The sequence below is a fragment of the Gaeumannomyces tritici genome (genome assembly GCF_000145635.1).
Source record: "Gaeumannomyces tritici R3-111a-1 unplaced genomic scaffold supercont2.2, whole genome shotgun sequence".
NCBI lineage: Eukaryota > Fungi > Ascomycota > Sordariomycetes > Magnaporthales > Magnaporthaceae > Gaeumannomyces > Gaeumannomyces tritici.
The window spans coordinates 5,798,310-5,813,659 of NW_008804546.1; the positions used below are offsets into that span (position 1 = coordinate 5,798,310).

Here is a 15,350-nt window from a genome sequence, read left to right on the forward strand (position 1 = left end):
GACTTCCGACCGAACCCTGCTCACCAAGAAGCAGCCAAGGAGGGGGGAACCCAAAGCGCCAGGGGTCCTTCCAATCAACACGGGGGCCACCCACCAGTCATCCAAGCACTCACAACATTCGCACACGTGTGTAATAAACGGGGCAGACGGCAAAAGGCAAAAGGGCGGGCAGGCGAGGAGCCTCCCAACAACGAGGCTAGCAGGAACTACAGAACAGGGGATGGTTATGACTGAACACGTAGGTTGTCAGCGCTGGCCTCGCCGAGACCCGGGATCGCCGCCGCAGAGCCGCGTGCAGCGACAGCGGCCCCTGGACCAGCAGCAGCAGCAGCAGCAGCAGGGCGCGCGGGACGTTGCCGCCCCAGCCCCTGGGGGCGATGAGGTCTGCGTGCTGATGTGGATGCACCCACGGCGCATGGTCGTCGGGCCCGCTGCTGCTGGGCGGGCGTCCCTTGCTGCTGGTGCTGGTGCTGCGAACGGGCCAGCAGGGCGGTGACGGTTATGGGCAGGTGGACAAGCAGGCAGGCAGGCAGGCAGGCAGGCAGGCAAGGCGGTGGGGGGGTGGCTGGGTTTGGGGACTGGGACATGATGCAGCCAGCAGCCGGGCGCGTCGTGCCGGCCGAGTGTACTGGGCCCTCGCTGCTAGGCATGCTGTGGGCGGATGGATCCGAGATGAAAAGATCAATGTTGGATCGTGCTCTTAGGGTGGAACTATTGGGCGGAGCGGGCGCGCGGAGTTTAGGTAACCTCCAGGGCGAGCGAGGCAAAAAAGGGGGAAGCGAGGCTGCAGTGCCACCTCGTGCCCCTAGCCTGGGGGAGCAAAAAAAATACAACATGAAATTGTCGTCTTGAAAGATTTGGTTCCAATAGATTGAGAGAATTGAGCCATTAAAGCCAAGGGGGACACGAAAAGGGCAACCTATCTAGACGGAACCGGATCTTTGCCATGACAAACCGCTCAACAGTAGACGCCATGGGCAGGTCCAAAACCGTGCCTGGGAGCACCAATCTGTATTGGCCCCTCTTATTGCTGGTCGGTCCGGATCGGATTTATTGGTGCATCTCAAGAGCGTCGGCCGAGCCAGGTTCGGTGACGCTTGTGCCAACTCGGAAGAGTCGCCTGGATTTGCGACTGACGTATCCCGTTTAGAGACTGGCTGGGACGCCCAGGCGCCACATCCCAGGCGCCACATCCGTCGCCTTCTCTGCTCTTGGCCCGCGTGGCCTGGTGCTCAGCACTGCCAGGTACCACCCGATTTGCACGCGCGTTTGCTTCCCTAGTTCCAAAGTACAACAGCATGTGCATCTCCTGCATTCCCAGTTGGCCGGGCAAGCCGATCAACCGTTTCATGTGAGATGATCGGCGCAGCAGCGCGCGTGCCCATTCGTGCTGGCCTGGTGCCTCCCACCATCATCCTCCGGCGCAGGGACAAGAAGGTTCCGGGAACCGGCGGCGAGGTCGAGCGAGAGGGACCATGGTTATGACGTCGAGTGCTGGGACATCCGGCTAGATTAGGGCTAACCCTTGGTGGTGCTGCGGCAGACTTGGGCAAAACGCAGAACCCAGCCCGGGTGTTCAAAAAAGAAACAAAAAGGAAGGAAATGCAGTCAATCATCAAAGGGTTGGTTGCACAAGCAGGAATGAGGCACCGAGGCCTGTTGGTGGTTGCTGGGTGTTGAGTGTCACTGTGTGCCCATTCCTGTCATTTGCTCATCATTGACTCTTTGTGCTGGTGCTCCAGCTGCTCCACGCCCTCAGAATGGATAATGCAAATTGAACAGCCCAAAAAAAAAAGCTCAAACTCCCCAATGTTACTGTTGGGTGGTCAACCTAATAAAATGTACAAACTGTACTTCCAGCCGACCAATGAATGGATCCGGGATCTTTGTTCCGATTGAGTGTTTGCTTCCCGATGGCCATAGTGGAAGCCCCCCAGAGGAGGCCCCGCACCCCAGGCGGCCCTTGTTTTTGGTCCACTCAACTGCTCGAATGAGGTCGAAGCTGCCGCCGGAGATGGGTGGCCGGCCGCTTGATTGGGGCAGGTGCAGCCAGCCGACCCCACGAAGACGGCGTCCAGCTGTAGCCCGTGTGAAGCTGCGAGGTTCCAGGCCGGGCCAGCAGAAAGATTGGATGCAGGCACACGCGACCGTCTGCCTCGCCGTGCATCAGCGGCATCCCAAATCCTGCCAGTGCCTGCCAGTAACGGAGCACAACTAGTCACGCAGCGTTGTAATCAATGTGCTGTAATCTTTTTGAGAACCCTTGGCCGTACAGCAGCCCAGTCACTTAAATCTTCCCTTGTCACGCGTGCATGCTGGCTGGCTGGCTGGCTGATGCTTTTTGTGGCCTCCTTTTTTTGCCCCCTTGTGCCGCCAACGCCAGCCAGCCTTCAGCCTACCCTCTCCCTGACCTCACCAGTCCCTGCAACCTTGGCCGCCTGCTCTTGGCCTCGCCCACTCATGCTTCGTCGTTGTTGCGCCACAACCCGCCCTGGCCAGTCCGCACCACGTAGTCTCCTCTGGCGTGCAGCAGTGTTGTTGTTCTCGACGCCTACTGCTCACGCCTCGCTTGAACCCTGAGCATATTTAGCTTCCATCGCCCACGAGTCGTTTCGAGTTAATTCGCAGCCACCTAGGCGTCCATTCCATCAAGACTCAGCAGGGACCCTGCCCTGTCGACAGTGAGTTTGTCGAAACTCAGAAGCCGGGGCACCCTTGGCAACCCGTCCCCCACGCGAACCAGCCGACGGGGCAACTGGAGCTGCAGCCGGCCCCACAAGGACGGAAGAAAGGACTGAGGCAAAAAAGAAAGAAAAAAGTTCAGAAGGATAACAGAACACAAAGACTAGCACTGCCAGCCACACTGACACCAGGCGACTCCTGGTAGCGTCGTGTGCTGCCAACTGTTGGGTCGAGCTGTTGCCGATCAAAGCCCATTAGTCGAGCGTATTATTCTTTTTTATTTTGGCTCCTCAAGTCCTTTTTCCCTCTTTGCACCACGTCAACCCACCAGACGCACGTCCTCCTTCAATCCTCCCCTCCCACAAAACACCCCCATCTCCCACCCCCTCGACATACACTTTGGCTCGCTTCGCTTTCGTGTGCGCCTCCAACCTTCTCGTTTCCCCTTTTCCACCAACCATTCCATCGACAAAATGATCCGTGGACTCTGCAATCAGTTCAACGCTGGTGCTCTTTGAGCACCACCTACCTGGCCATCCCTGCTGCGCCTGGCACCAGACGGGACCGACCGCTCCCCTTCAACTACGTCTACGATCCAACTCACCACTCAACACGTTTTGCCGCTCGCCACAGTAGCTCTCCCTATCTTCTCCTCTATCTCCAACCGCTCACCGTTGTCGACAGTTCAAAGTTCGTTTCCCTGGACCCAAAGAAGAGATGGAGGCTGCGGGACAAACCGTGTCCAAGAGGAGTGTTCGGGCCCCGACCGAGGAGGGTGCCGATCAAAAGGGTGCAGGACGCCAATCGAACAGGGGCTCAAGTTGCGAAGACTATTTCGTTCCCGAGGCCATGGAGAGAAGAGGTTCGACCTCCAGCAGCAAAACGGCCGTCGGCTCAGAGATATACCCGTGTTCATCGTCGACGGCCACCACAGCCGTCTTCCCGGATTGCACGCTATTCGACGCTTGGGCCGACCCCACAGAGCCGCTGAGCTGGAACGAAGACGGCAAGCTGATGCCGCTAGACCCCGTCAAGGACTTCTACAATCAGGGCGTCCCGCTCGAGGCTGGCCTTCATAAGGCCTCGCTTCCCATGACCGGTCGGCCCACCAACTTTGGGGTTATTGTCCCCGGTGTCTACCGCTGCGGCTATCCCCAGCCCGAGGACTTTGCCTTTGTTGAGGGCTTGCAGTTGCGGAATGTGGTGTAAGACGCGACGCCATCCCCAGAGATGACCCTTTGAATCCACATGCTGACTTTCTTTGGAACAGGACGCTGGTCAACAAGGAGCTCCCCAAGGGCTACCAAGCCTTCCTTCGAGCCAATGGGATTAAACACCACATCTTCGAGATGAAGGGAACCAAAAAGGAGGACATACCGGTCAAGACGATGCAGGCCATCCTCCGCCTCGTGCTCGACCGGAGGAATCACCCGATGCTGATTCACTGCAACCACGGCAAGCACCGGACCGGCTGCGTCGTCGGAGTCGTTCGGAAGGTCACTGGCTGGGAGCTCTCGTCGATCCTGGACGAGTACAAGTCGTTTGCCACCCCCAAGGAGCGCGAGTGCGACATCCGGTACATCTCCGCCTTCGAGTCGGCCAACATCTCGCCCACCATGTTCGCCAACACATCGTCGCTAGCATTGCGAAAGTGGTGTTTCGTCCGAGCGGCACTGCTCACCGTCTTCGTCCTGGCCGTCTGGTTCGCCTCGAGCTCAAGCTTTGCGTGGCAGCCTCGAAACCACTTTGTCGACATTCGATGAGCCAACAAGCGTCGACTTGTCAACTGCATATGTTTTCCTGCCTTTTTTTTTTTTTTCTTTGCGGAGCCTCGTTTCACCACCAACCCCCTTCTCTTTCCGTCCTTTTTGCCGCTGGTATCAGTGGATAGCCGTCTCTTGCTTAAGATTGGCGGAGCGATATGGGTTAAGCTATCCTGGCCCTAGCAGCATTTTCATATTTGCAGCACCGGCCACGACCAAAGCCTCAGCGTTCAGGAAGGGCCTTAGCCCCAGAAAGAAGTAATGGGGGAGTGGTGTGCATCACTTGGCATACTCTAGATGTGGGGTGAAGCGAGGTGCCTTGTTAGATGGATAAAGAGGAGACCATCAAGAGCTGAGACGTCTCCTGGAGTTGTACTTGGGTTGGCAGTTTGTCTTGCGTGCTGCTTTCGTTCTTCTTTTTCATTGCCTTGTCTTGTTTGTCATTGTCGGGAGTGCGGACTGTATCCGATCACCTTGTTTTCCCCAAACCTCAGTCTCAGCCTCTTGTTAGTTCGTGAGATGCCACCAGGTCTTCAAATGTTTTCTTTACGTAGAGCAACTCCCCGTCCGTGAGGCAGGAAGCTGGTGCCCTTTGCCCAATGTACTACCAGGTCCAATCATACACAGACAGAATAGAACAGCGATGGTGGATAGATGGCCTCTCGCAACAGCATCCCTCGCTCTATTGCCACCGCCTCGATACGTTAAGTCTGAAACCTGAGCGACTTTTCTCCCGCGGCGACATGTGTAGCCAGGTAGTATCAAGTGCTTCTAGTGACGTCCGTGTATAATCCACCTTTGTCTCGGGGGTAGGTGGATTGACCTTTCCGCGCAACTCCGGGGGCCCAACCACAGACAACGAGCAGGGCATAGTGATGAGCGCGCCCCCTTTTGGCGGACTGCGGACGTCGGAGGCGCACAGCCAAGAGTTTTGCATGAAGCCGCCTTGGCGCATCCCAGACTCGACCGGGGCGCACCCCAAAAAGCATGGGTCTGCCGTCCTCTGAGCGTGACGATATTTTGGTCTCGACTTTTCACTTTCATGGTTTTCATTTACTTTCTTTTTGTCTCTGTTTATTTTATCAGAAACTACCCATGTCCCCTCTTTTTTTTCTTGATGTTTCCCCCCCAGTTTGCTGTCCCACTACTTCTCCCTGCCAAACGCACCCCACCTGTTCCGCGTCACCCTCTCGGCCTTTTCCCTCTCGCGATCGCCCATAAAGTAGACCCAGCCGCCGGCGACGGTGTTGGCGGCGCCGAGCCCGATGGCGGCGCCCCGGACGAGCCCGCGGGCCGTGAACTTTGAGCGCAGCGACGCGGGCCGGCGGCGGAGGGCCAGCAGGGTGTACATGCCGCTCCAGGCGGCCGTCATGCCGGCGCCGTCGATCGCCCAGCCGGCCAGCGAGAGGTAGCTGTTGAAGACGAGCACGGGCACGAAGGCCATGGGCAGCGGCTGGAAGGGGCGGAAGTGCAGCGCCGTGACCAGGGTCGCGAGGCCCATTGAGGGCATGGATGATTCTGCGGCGGGGGTTTTGTCAGTTGTGAGTCTTGCTGTGTAGGTGAGAGGGGGGCTATGGGGAGGTAGGCAGGTAGGTCTGAGCTGGCGGGTATGGTGAGGTGGACTTACTGCCCCATGCTTCGAGCTGCGAGGTGACTGAGCGCGGAGGCTCTGGTGGTGAGGTGAATGCAGCCATTGTGTGTTGTTTTTATATTTCGTTTATTCGTTGCTCAGGATTTTGCCGGCGTCTTGAATGTTTACACACGTTGATGTGAATGTCAACAACGACCAAGATTTCAACGCCCAGGTCTTGAGGCCCAACCACAGCGTCACCAATTTTCATTCATGCACGCACCCTCCGAATGGAATCGCTGTGAGAGTGACGTCTCTTCCCTGAGATCCAATCGACCAGCGGGTGGTGACTAAGCGTAGCCCCAGGTTGACCCGCGGTTCTGGGCCTGCCAATAGGGAGCTCTGGCTGCTGCAGCTCCGACTCGAGTTCCGGAAGCTGTCCACAGCGGCGAGGGCGGGCTGTTGACTCGCAGCGAGGCTCCGTCGGCAAGCTTCTTGAACCACGTCGCCGAAACGGAACCAACGAAACATTTGCGCCGCTGCACTGTAACCGGGCGGGCTAGGCTGAAGACATTGAAAGAGAACCGACAGACGAGGGGGACCGTCAGCTGCCGCTTATCCACTTTGCTGGGATTCTGTTCCATCTTTCCGCCCACCGATTGAGCCAAGCGACAGACGAGAAAAAGTAAACGAAAAAAAAAGAGGACAGCGAATCCACGATAACGATATCTGGCCGCATGGAAAGCGAGACCATCGCAACGCACCCGCTCACACCACCACCACCACCATCAGCTTTCACGGGCCACCGTCCATCCGCCGACTTCCACACGCCACCCACGGTTCAGCGCGGTGCCTCTAGCGGCCGACCAGAGGGAGGTCACTGGACCAGGGTCTTTTCTAGGAGCTGTGTGATATTGTCCCGCGAGATCCAAGGAGAAAAAGGAGGGAAGAAGGAAGAAAACTCCGACGATACAACAACAACAGTCATAAACAACAATCGCCTCTAGGCCGCTCGCCAGGCCGGGCACCCCTCGTATCCCACTATTGACCGCCCCTCCGGTCACGGTTCTCGTTCCCCGCTTTCCGTCTTGCGCACAACGCCAACCAAGCGCCGCGGCGGCCACAACCCCCCGACATGAGCGCAAAGACGTCCGGGGCCGACGCCGGCAACGGCGGCGCGGCGCGGTCCCGCGAGCACAACCAGGGCAACCAGGGCCGCGGCTGCACGCCCGAGCAGAAGGCGGCGGTGCTGCGCATCCGGCGGTGCAGCGCCACCGCCTTCTACGAGATCCTGGCCGTCGAGGCGTCGTGCAGCGACGCCGAGATAAAAAAGGCCTACCGCAAGCAGTCGCTCCTGACGCACCCGGACAAGAACGGCCACGAGCACGCCGACGAGGCCTTCAAGATGGTCGCCCGCGCCTTCTCCGTCCTGGGCGACAAGGAGAAGCGCGACAAGTTCGACCGCTTCGGCACCGACCCGGACTCGAGGTTCGAGAGCGCCCGCCAGCAGCAGCAGCAGCAGAACCCCTTTGCCGGCTTCACCAACAGGCAACGCGCCGGCGGGGGCGGCGGGGGCGGGTTCGACGAGGAGATCAGCCCCGAGGAGATGTTCAGGCGGTTCTTTGGCGGGGGCGGCTTTGGTGGGCCGTTTGGCGGAGGTAAGAGACCACTGGCCCGTGTCACGCCCCTTCATGGTGTTTGCTTGGGTGCATGACATGTGCTAAACGTTCATGACAACGAATACAGGGTTCGACACAGGCCCACAGTTCGTCTTTAACATGGGCGGCGGCCCCGGCATAAGGGTACACCAGTTCGGCGGCGGCCGGCCGAGGACAAGACCACGGGACGGCGCGGCGGCTGGGGACCAGCAGCAGCAGGCCGAGCCGAGCATCCTGTCGACGCTAATAGGCCTCCTGCCCGTCATCTTGCTCTTCATCATCCCGCTCATCACGTCGCTCTTCTCGGGCTCGACGGGCCCCGCGGTGCCCGACGTCGTTTTCGACATGGCCTCGGGGCAGCACACGCACAGGCAGGTGCACGACAGCGGGCTCAACTTCTTCGTGCGCCAGGAGGACTGGGCCAAGATCCGGCAGAACAAGCACAAAGTGTCGCAGCTGCACGCGCAGGCCTACGTGACGTTTGTCAACCAGCTCAAGCGCGACTGCGAGCGCGAGTCGCTTCAGCAGCAGCAACTGCACGAGGCCGCCCAGGGCTGGTTCTCTGTCGACCAGGACATGCTCGAGCGCGCAAAGGCCCACCCCAAGCCCCGGTGCGCCCGCCTCGAGCGGCTGCTGCGCGGCAACGGCAAGGCCGACGGCCCACAGGGCAAGCCAAAGGCTTCTTGATGTTATAGATTAGGGTTATTGGGTACCAGCGGGGTCATTGTGATTTCTTTTCTCTACCTCTTTTTTTTTTGGTTTCTATCTTTTCGTCCTCCACTTCTGCGGTGTTTCTGGATCGGGGAACCGCGCCTGGCATAATATATCTTTTTCCTCCTGTCTCGCGGGCCCTCTCCGCCCACGCTTCTGGGTGTTCATATCCAATATTGAGCAAAAATAAAGGAACTATTAACAAAACACACGACAAGCTCACCACCCAGAGAAGGCTGGAGCCGGCCACACGAGCTATTTCTCTCGCATTTCCTTACTTTGTAATTTGGCGCACAGTTCATGGCCAAGAGAAAAGCCGGGTAGTTTTCGACTTGAGACAACCTGACAATGTCTCCTGAGCCCACGGCTCTGGCCATCCGTTTAAGACCCACCGTGGCTGGTGTTACTTACGGATTCGACGGTTTGCCAGAAAAAAAAAGGGAAATGCATAATGGCGATGTTTGAGAACACAGGCAGCCATTCCAGCCCCTTTTTCATTATGTGTAGTGGCGCGAGCCAAAAAGTATAGACGGGAAAAAAAAAGAAAGAAACAAAAAAGGGGAAAAAAAGAAAAACCAAAAAGGGGGGAAAAAAAGGGAAAAAAAGAAAAGGAAAAGAAGAAAAAAAGAAAAAAAAAAATACTTTGCGATTCCGCAGCATAGTTCAAGCCGTTTAGAAGTCCCCAAGTCCCGAAGCACAACACTGCGGCCGTCACCAACATACTTTCCATGAATCGAACCTTGGTCTCCCGACCCGAAGGTTCCGTGGCACGTAGCAGAGGCTTAGAGTGTATTTTAAAAGGAGTTTCCCGGGATGCCCTACCTTTCTCCTGGCCCTGCATATAAATGGAACTCCAACTCCCCTCTAGCCGCAAGCATACCGGCATCCCTTCACCCCTCAACATCCCGTGGAAATTTCTACATCGCCACACAAGACGTGGTGGTTTGCCACATTCGCCGATCTCTGTTTCTTGCCTACGCTTTCGAGGTAGCCAACAGATCCGCGATGCTGTTCCGACGCTTTGCCAGCTACTGCTGTCCTCCCCCGGCCCCCTCGAATATGATGCAACCGACCATGTTGGGCGCGTCCGGTCGCGTATATGTCAAGGGAGACGTGCTTCAGCGCTACCAAGACAAATCCGTAATGCCGGCGAGCGAGCGACTCGCTTTCAACCGGGAGCGGCGTTCATTGGCTCTAGTCGCTCTCGCCCGAAAGAAGCGGCATTCATTAGCTCTACTCGCTCTCGCCCGAAGGACGCGGCGTTCATTGGCTTCTAGCCGCCATTTCATTTGCTATGACCCTTTTCCGTCGCCCTATCGGCCGTGCAGCGTCGTCAAGGCCGAGTGAGTGCTCTGCCCCCAAAACCCTTGGACCACCCCGCCCCTGGCGGCAGGGCGATGTCCAGCAAACGCTCGTTGACTAACCTTGTACAACTCCAGGTCTGGGGGCCAGAGCTTTGTGCTCAAGTGCCCGTTATCTTACATTTACGACAAGTGCCGAGATTTTGCAGCCGAATTTGCAGGCTCCCGCCGGCTCCGGCTGCACGTAGACCGCGACCTAGATGAGCAAGTCCTGGTCTACCCCTTCTTCAAGACCACTCTCTTCGACTTGATCGCGGAGGATCCCGAACTCCCCATATTCGAGCGAGTCAAGATCATGACGACCGTCGCCGAGGCGATCCAGGAGGTGCACAAGAAGAACTGGGCACACCTCGGTATGGCCACTCGCAGTAAAAAATAATAGGGGGAAAAGAAGACTGAAGCTAACCCGTGACCCTACTTTCCCCTCGAAAGACATCAGCCCCAACAACGTCCTCGTCGACTGGACCTGCAACGGGCACGGCGACAAGACGGTCACCAACGTAGCCGTGGGCGGCCTCAGCAGCGCCATGAGCGCCATGACGCTGGAAACGGACGGTATGCGGTGCGACGATACAGGGTCGCGCGAGTGGCGAAGCCCTGAAGTCTACTCCGGAAGGGGCATGTCAATGGCATCTGACATCTACTCATTCGGTCTCGTAATGCTCTACACCCTCGGCGCCGGTAGCATGCTCCGTTACGCCGAGGGGCTGGCGGCGAAAGGGGGCGGGGTGACGCTATGCCACGTGGAAGAGCTCATGGCCCGGCACTTCGCCTTTTTTGGTCCGGCCACCGAGGGGCTGTTTAAGGTGATCAGGGGCGAAGAATATTGCCGGAAAGCGAATATTCTGTCGTATCATTCCCAGCTGGTGCTGAAGTCGAGACCCGACCTGAGTTTCCAGTCCTGGGGCCAGGGGCTCGGTCCAGAGGTACACGCACGGATTTCTTGGATGCTAAAGATGGACCCAGCGGCCAGGCCGACAATCGATCAAGTCCTGGCATTTCTAAGGTCAGGTGGGGTGAGGAGCAGTTACAGGCAGGTATTGGTCTGAAGTGGATTAATTCCCTTCCCTGGATCCATGCATGCCATCATCACGTTTATCTCGCGGGAAGGTAGTACGCGTGCCTACTACTTCAGTTCAAGGAAGGACGGTTTTAGTGTCGGGGAAAAGCTGCTGCTCATACCGCTTCTGCCCGTGATGCGTGCGCTCTTTCCACGGCCGAATGAAGGGATGAGCCGGATGATGTAGGGGAGGAGGTGCCTGCCCTGGCCGATATCACATACGTCCGCCGCGCCTCCCAGTTGATACCATCACCACACCATTTTTGTAAGGAAGGAGGTAATGGCGTTTCGCCAGGAGATAATGACTGGTATTCTAAGGAGAAGTGTAAACAAAACAAAACAACCACATCTTCGCGCTGCCAATGCCCACACCAGCGCCTCTACTCACAATCGCTGTTTGCCGCCCGCCGCCCGCCCACACACTCGCCCGCCGCCGGCCCCTGCCGCCCCTGCTGCCGCTGCTGCCGTCCCCCCTGCCGCCCGCTGCCCGCCGCCGCCATGGCACCATTCAAACGCTCCTACGACATTTTGAAGACTATCACCCTGGCCGGCCGGGTGATCGAGGTGGGGGTGTACACCCGGGTTTCGGGATTCTACCGGCCTTTCTTCTCCCAAACGGAGTTCGATGCCACTATAGAGAGGCTCAAACGGGCCCCATCTCTTGTGCTTAAAAAGGCCACTAAGGTGCTTTTGCAGTAAGCGCTTATTTCTTGTTAAGCAAAATTGGGGTCAATAAACTAATAACGTTTGGGATTATAGCACTCACGTCTATACTAGCAACGCGGACCTTAGGCTGCATTCTACCATGTGGTGTTTGAACAAGTGGAACAACATTATTAAAAAGATTCACCTCGTCGTATAAGTCTGGGCTGTTTGTGGGGGGGGGGGGGGGAGGTTGGCGTCTATACTTTTTGGCTCGCGCCACTACACATAATGAATGAAAAAGGGGCTGGAATGGCTGCCTGTGTTCTCAAACATCGCCATTATGCATTTCCGCAGTGCCTCGTCGAGCTGTGCTGCCGTGGTCAACCCAACATCAGCAAGCTTGTCGATATATCCTAGTGATCGCCATGGGCAGGCTAGTTCTCTGTGACAGGGTACCATTGTCCAATAATATCGACGTGTCATTCCGAGTTCCTGGGCCGAGACAGGCCTGTCAAGTCCCTTGCGGCGATGTACCCAAATTAGTTCCGACCAGGCGTTTCGGCCAAGGCTCGTGCCCAAAGGTAGGACACTCTTGTTACTGTAACCCAATGTTCCGGCCATCATAAATGGACGGAATCCTTAGGTTGACCTTACCCCCACCAGACCGCCACGAACGTGGCCCGCCCCCGATCCGGTGTGGAAGGATGGTGTTGCCCAGGTCCTCTGCTGAAAACGCAATCATCACCCACTCCACACACGCATCCCGGCCCCTTCGCAGAATCCCACACGGTATGCTCGGCAGCTGTGGCGACTTCAAGGGCTTAGCCGGTGGCGACGCGACCCTTACGCACCAAGCCCATTGACCACCGCGCCGGGTTCGTCGGGGCCGGGGCCGATTCGGTGACGGGCTCCGTCATCCTGGGTAAACACATGCTGTTGCAGATCCCGCGCTCCACGGCCCCGTCTGCCGCCCTCGTCCGAGATCAGCTGCACGCCGACCTGCAGCGCTGCGCCGGTCCGACGGTCTGCGGCGCCCGCCCCAGGGCTCCCTTCGGCTTCGGCGTCCGGCGTGCTCCCCGTGATATCCGCGCTCCGACTTGTGGGCCGTGTTACGCGCCCTCCATTGGGACACAACGTACTGACCGCGTCCTGGCCGTCTCTAGCCCGAGCAGTGGCTGGACGGACGGCAACTCCCGCCAACAGGATGGTTTTCGAATGGTTCGGCCTTGGCGGCTAGGATGTCGGACAGCTGAGCGCTGGTACATCTGATCCCAGGGAAGCTCGTGTTTCGCAACAAACTGTTGGGCATGGACCGAAGTGGCCCAGCCAAAAAGGCCCAACGCAGACAGGAGCGATTTGGCCATTTCCAGTCCTGTTCTGGGGTGTCGAGCGTGTCGAACTACTCCAAACCGGTCGGGAAGGCGGCGGCCGTAGTTGTGGCCCGGTAATAGCGGGTCGGCGTTGGGAGGTGGTACTGGGAAGCGAGCCCACAGGACGAGATGCGGCGTTGGAGGTCGCATCTGTCTTTGGGGAATTGGCCAAACGGCGACGCCAGCTGCAGAGCCTCGGGCCAAATATAGCAGTCATCGCGAGAATCCACTGGCGGCTCCCCTGTCGTCCAGAAGTCAAGGACCGTTTCACAGAAGCGTCCGGTATTTCTGTGTTTGTGACAGGCTATATCCTAGGTATAAACGAATTCGCCCAGGAACCATGTCGCTTGTCCCACCCATGGGGGGAGCGGTGTCAGCAGAAGTTCAAATAATGCGGCCGAAAATAGGTGAAAGCGGGACGGGCCGTCGTTTACGTGGAACATATAATCTTGGACGACGAGTTTGGTATCCTCGGGGGCGGTGCAGGTAGCCACGATCTTCTCCCGTAGAGCCGGCAGTCGATACCGTTTCGTGCACTTCTTGGTCGAGGATGAGAGGGACTTTTACATATAGCAGGGCGTTGCAATGCTCAAGCTGCGTGTTGAAGGCCTCGGTGCATCTGTCGCTGAGGTCCAGGGCCGCGTAGTCGTGTCTGTCCGCCGAAGGGGCCGTGTACCTCGCCAGGCAATTTCCCGTCTCGCGTCGCTGCTCGAGGCATCTGCTGACCATCCCGGGCGCAGGAACCGGAGCGGCGAGAGGTGCATCGCCAAGAGCATCAGGGACCGCTGGCGCCTGCGGAACGAAGCTGACGTCCTCAAGCGCTACCAGTCCGAGACCACCTTCCTCCGCCCGCTGGTCGACGAGATCCACGAGCCGGCCGACCCTCCCTCTATCGTTCCCCGATATCTGGACAGCGATTGCCCGACCGAGTCGAACAAAAAGAGACTGTCGCGCCCTAAAATTGAGCATGTAGCCCGGTGCGTCCTTGAGGCCCTCCGCGTGCTACATAAAAACGGCATGGTCCACACAGGTAGGCTCCCCTCGCCCCGTCAGCCGGCATTTGCTAAACCACCTAAATGTTAAGCTGGACAACATATTTGTCAACTACGGACGGGGCGATCGGCACTTCTCTGAGTTCCAGCTCGGCGACTGCGGAGGCGTAGCATCCCAGCAATCCTCGTTCGCAAGGGAAGGGCAGGTTATCGGCGCCGGCTCCACCCGCAGCCCCGAGGCTACGTTCCAGCTGTCCTGGACCACCGCGACAGATACATGGTCATTCGGCACCGCAGTAAGGAGGTCCCATTCCGCGACACCCCTCCCCCGCTAACGCGTCCCGGATGCTCAGCCTCATATTCGGCGGCGGCTACCACCTGTTTAACCCCAAGGTCGAAGGGGTTGACCCGGAAAACGACACCTACGAATTCACCGCCCTGAAGCGGATGCACAAGTTCTTCGGTCCGTTTCGGCGATCCTATCACGACTTCAACGATTCGGGAATCACGGCCGTCGTTGACTACATCAATGGCCTGGGGCCTCCAGTGAAGCCGTTCGCTAGGGTGGGCCCGAGGGAGATAGCCCCGGCCGATAAGGACCCACGTGGGAGCCCGACGGCGGAGGAGCTACTCGCGGACACATGGTTCACGGAGGAGTCGCCTGACACTCGGGAACCGCTTCCCGGGGAGGTTGCGGTGATATGCGTCCTAGTATCGGCGGCGCTCGTGCGTTTGCCCTCGCTAGCTGCCCGTCAGCAGAGGGCAGAGGTGGCACTCACAATTATGCTGGATAGCTCCAATGCTATGACGCGATCCACGGCCGTTCGCGAGCTCGGGGAAATCTACCGCAAAGCATACGGCAGCAGCGACGGGACACACCGAGAATGGGGCCTACTCGGACTCGCTGGCCGTCCGAAGAAGCAGGCGCAAGAAGAATAACTCTTCATCATTTCCAGCGACGAAGCCTGGCTCTAAAAACGTTGTCGAACGGGGCATCATGAAGCCAAAGTGATTAGAGCCCACCTGCTCACGGCACGGATCTAGCAGGTTATTTGAGCATGCCAGCTCGCGATAATCGTCGAAGGCTCGTGAGGAGGTAGCTGAGAAAACCCAGCGAGCGACCGAGAATTCCAGAAGCGACCGCGAAGTACGACCTTACCGACGAAAAACCACAGGACGCCCGATTCCAGCTCTGGAAATAGATGCCCAATTCGGAGCGTGCGAAAGTCCGAATTGGTTTCCATGCGTACCGGCACCCGACCAGCAGGAAAAAAGAACATCGGACTTGCATCGCAATCGCGTCTCGCAACTTTTTGATGCCAAGCTCACTGCGCCCTCAGCATGCATTTTTCATATATGCTAGTCAGGGGCGAATCCGAGATGGAATCTGTCGTGATCCCGCTGCGCCACACACGCTAAAAGCGAAGCCACGCAGATCAACTGGGCAGTGACGGACAATTGGCCTTCGCGACATGATCAATTTGCATTCGCGATCGACAGTCTGGATTCGATGCAGCCTAAAGACGGCTGTGGCTGCA

General features: G+C 57.9%; 10 protein-coding genes across 10 annotated transcripts; 5 read left to right on the top strand and 5 right to left on the bottom strand.

Annotated features, from left to right (window-relative positions):
• Positions 1–224: 224 nt before the first annotated feature.
• Positions 225–1,774, bottom strand: GGTG_04507 (hypothetical protein; the record flags this gene model as incomplete). The annotated part of the gene is made up of 2 exons (XM_009222304.1): positions 411–1,774; positions 225–368 (listed from the first exon to the last, which is right to left on the bottom strand). The coding sequence occupies exons 1-2, from the start codon at positions 834–836 to the stop codon at positions 225–227; spliced, it is 570 nt and encodes a 189-aa protein (XP_009220568.1). The 5' UTR covers positions 837–1,774.
• A 204-nt stretch (positions 1,775–1,978) lies between these two features.
• On the bottom strand, positions 1,979–2,462 carry GGTG_04508 (hypothetical protein; the record flags this gene model as incomplete). Its single annotated transcript, XM_009222305.1, has 2 exons — positions 1,979–2,194; positions 2,400–2,462. The coding sequence occupies 2 exons, from the start codon at positions 2,460–2,462 to the stop codon at positions 1,979–1,981; spliced, it is 279 nt and encodes a 92-aa protein (XP_009220569.1).
• Positions 2,463–2,719: 257 nt separating this feature from the next.
• Positions 2,720–5,183, top strand: GGTG_04509 (tyrosine-protein phosphatase SIW14). The gene is made up of 2 exons (XM_009222306.1): positions 2,720–3,887; positions 3,953–5,183. The coding sequence occupies exons 1-2, from the start codon at positions 3,400–3,402 to the stop codon at positions 4,443–4,445; spliced, it is 981 nt and encodes a 326-aa protein (XP_009220570.1). The 5' UTR covers positions 2,720–3,399; the 3' UTR covers positions 4,446–5,183.
• A 406-nt stretch (positions 5,184–5,589) lies between these two features.
• Positions 5,590–6,139, bottom strand: GGTG_04510 (hypothetical protein; the record flags this gene model as incomplete). Its single annotated transcript, XM_009222307.1, has 2 exons — positions 5,590–5,963; positions 6,073–6,139. 2 exons carry the CDS (start codon positions 6,137–6,139, stop codon positions 5,590–5,592), a joined length of 441 nt encoding a protein of 146 aa, XP_009220571.1.
• A 226-nt stretch (positions 6,140–6,365) lies between these two features.
• GGTG_04511 (hypothetical protein) lies at positions 6,366–6,659 on the bottom strand (the record flags this gene model as incomplete). Its single annotated transcript, XM_009222308.1, has 1 exon — positions 6,366–6,659. One exon carries the CDS (start codon positions 6,657–6,659, stop codon positions 6,366–6,368), a length of 294 nt encoding a protein of 97 aa, XP_009220572.1.
• GGTG_04512 (hypothetical protein) lies at positions 6,512–8,614 on the top strand. The gene is made up of 2 exons (XM_009222309.1): positions 6,512–7,673; positions 7,762–8,614. Exons 1-2 carry the CDS (start codon positions 7,151–7,153, stop codon positions 8,358–8,360), a joined length of 1,122 nt encoding a protein of 373 aa, XP_009220573.1. The 5' UTR covers positions 6,512–7,150; the 3' UTR covers positions 8,361–8,614.
• Positions 8,615–9,483: 869 nt separating this feature from the next.
• GGTG_04513 (serine/threonine protein kinase) lies at positions 9,484–10,794 on the top strand (the record flags this gene model as incomplete). Its single annotated transcript, XM_009222310.1, has 4 exons — positions 9,484–9,524; positions 9,713–9,727; positions 9,824–10,098; positions 10,178–10,794. 4 exons carry the CDS (start codon positions 9,484–9,486, stop codon positions 10,792–10,794), a joined length of 948 nt encoding a protein of 315 aa, XP_009220574.1.
• A 509-nt stretch (positions 10,795–11,303) lies between these two features.
• On the top strand, positions 11,304–11,667 carry GGTG_04514 (hypothetical protein; the record flags this gene model as incomplete). Its single annotated transcript, XM_009222311.1, has 2 exons — positions 11,304–11,500; positions 11,565–11,667. The coding sequence occupies 2 exons, from the start codon at positions 11,304–11,306 to the stop codon at positions 11,665–11,667; spliced, it is 300 nt and encodes a 99-aa protein (XP_009220575.1).
• Positions 11,668–12,071: 404 nt separating this feature from the next.
• GGTG_04515 (hypothetical protein) lies at positions 12,072–13,272 on the bottom strand. Its single transcript, XM_009222312.1, has 3 exons — positions 13,255–13,272; positions 12,594–13,166; positions 12,072–12,546 (listed from the first exon to the last, which is right to left on the bottom strand). The coding sequence occupies exons 2-3, from the start codon at positions 12,968–12,970 to the stop codon at positions 12,294–12,296; spliced, it is 630 nt and encodes a 209-aa protein (XP_009220576.1). The 5' UTR covers positions 12,971–13,166; positions 13,255–13,272; the 3' UTR covers positions 12,072–12,293.
• Positions 13,273–13,405: 133 nt separating this feature from the next.
• On the top strand, positions 13,406–15,334 carry GGTG_04516 (hypothetical protein; the record flags this gene model as incomplete). The annotated part of the gene is made up of 3 exons (XM_009222313.1): positions 13,406–13,840; positions 13,905–14,116; positions 14,166–15,334. The coding sequence occupies 3 exons, from the start codon at positions 13,406–13,408 to the stop codon at positions 14,749–14,751; spliced, it is 1,233 nt and encodes a 410-aa protein (XP_009220577.1). The 3' UTR covers positions 14,752–15,334.
• Between the last annotated feature and the right edge of the window lie 16 nt (positions 15,335–15,350).

What these genes read in the sequence shown, in the direction of transcription:
- GGTG_04509 (XM_009222306.1), top strand. Translation starts at nt 3,400, where the DNA reads ATGGAGGCTGCGGGACAAACCGTGTCCAAGAGGAGTGTTCGGGCCCCG. An exon ending in TTGCAGTTGCGGAATGTGGT is followed by an intron (nt 3,888 to 3,952) that starts GTAAGACGCGAC and finishes TCTTTGGAACAG; the next exon opens with GACGCTGGTCAACAAGGAGC.
- GGTG_04515 (XM_009222312.1), bottom strand. Translation starts at nt 12,970, where the DNA reads ATGCGACCTCCAACGCCGCATCTCGTCCTGTGGGCTCGCTTCCCAGTA. An exon ending in CTAGAGACGGCCAGGACGCG is followed by an intron (nt 12,547 to 12,593) that starts GTCAGTACGTTG and finishes ACGGCCCACAAG; the next exon opens with TCGGAGCGCGGATATCACGG.
- GGTG_04512 (XM_009222309.1), top strand. Translation starts at nt 7,151, where the DNA reads ATGAGCGCAAAGACGTCCGGGGCCGACGCCGGCAACGGCGGCGCGGCG. An exon ending in TGGTGGGCCGTTTGGCGGAG is followed by an intron (nt 7,674 to 7,761) that starts GTAAGAGACCAC and finishes CAACGAATACAG; the next exon opens with GGTTCGACACAGGCCCACAG.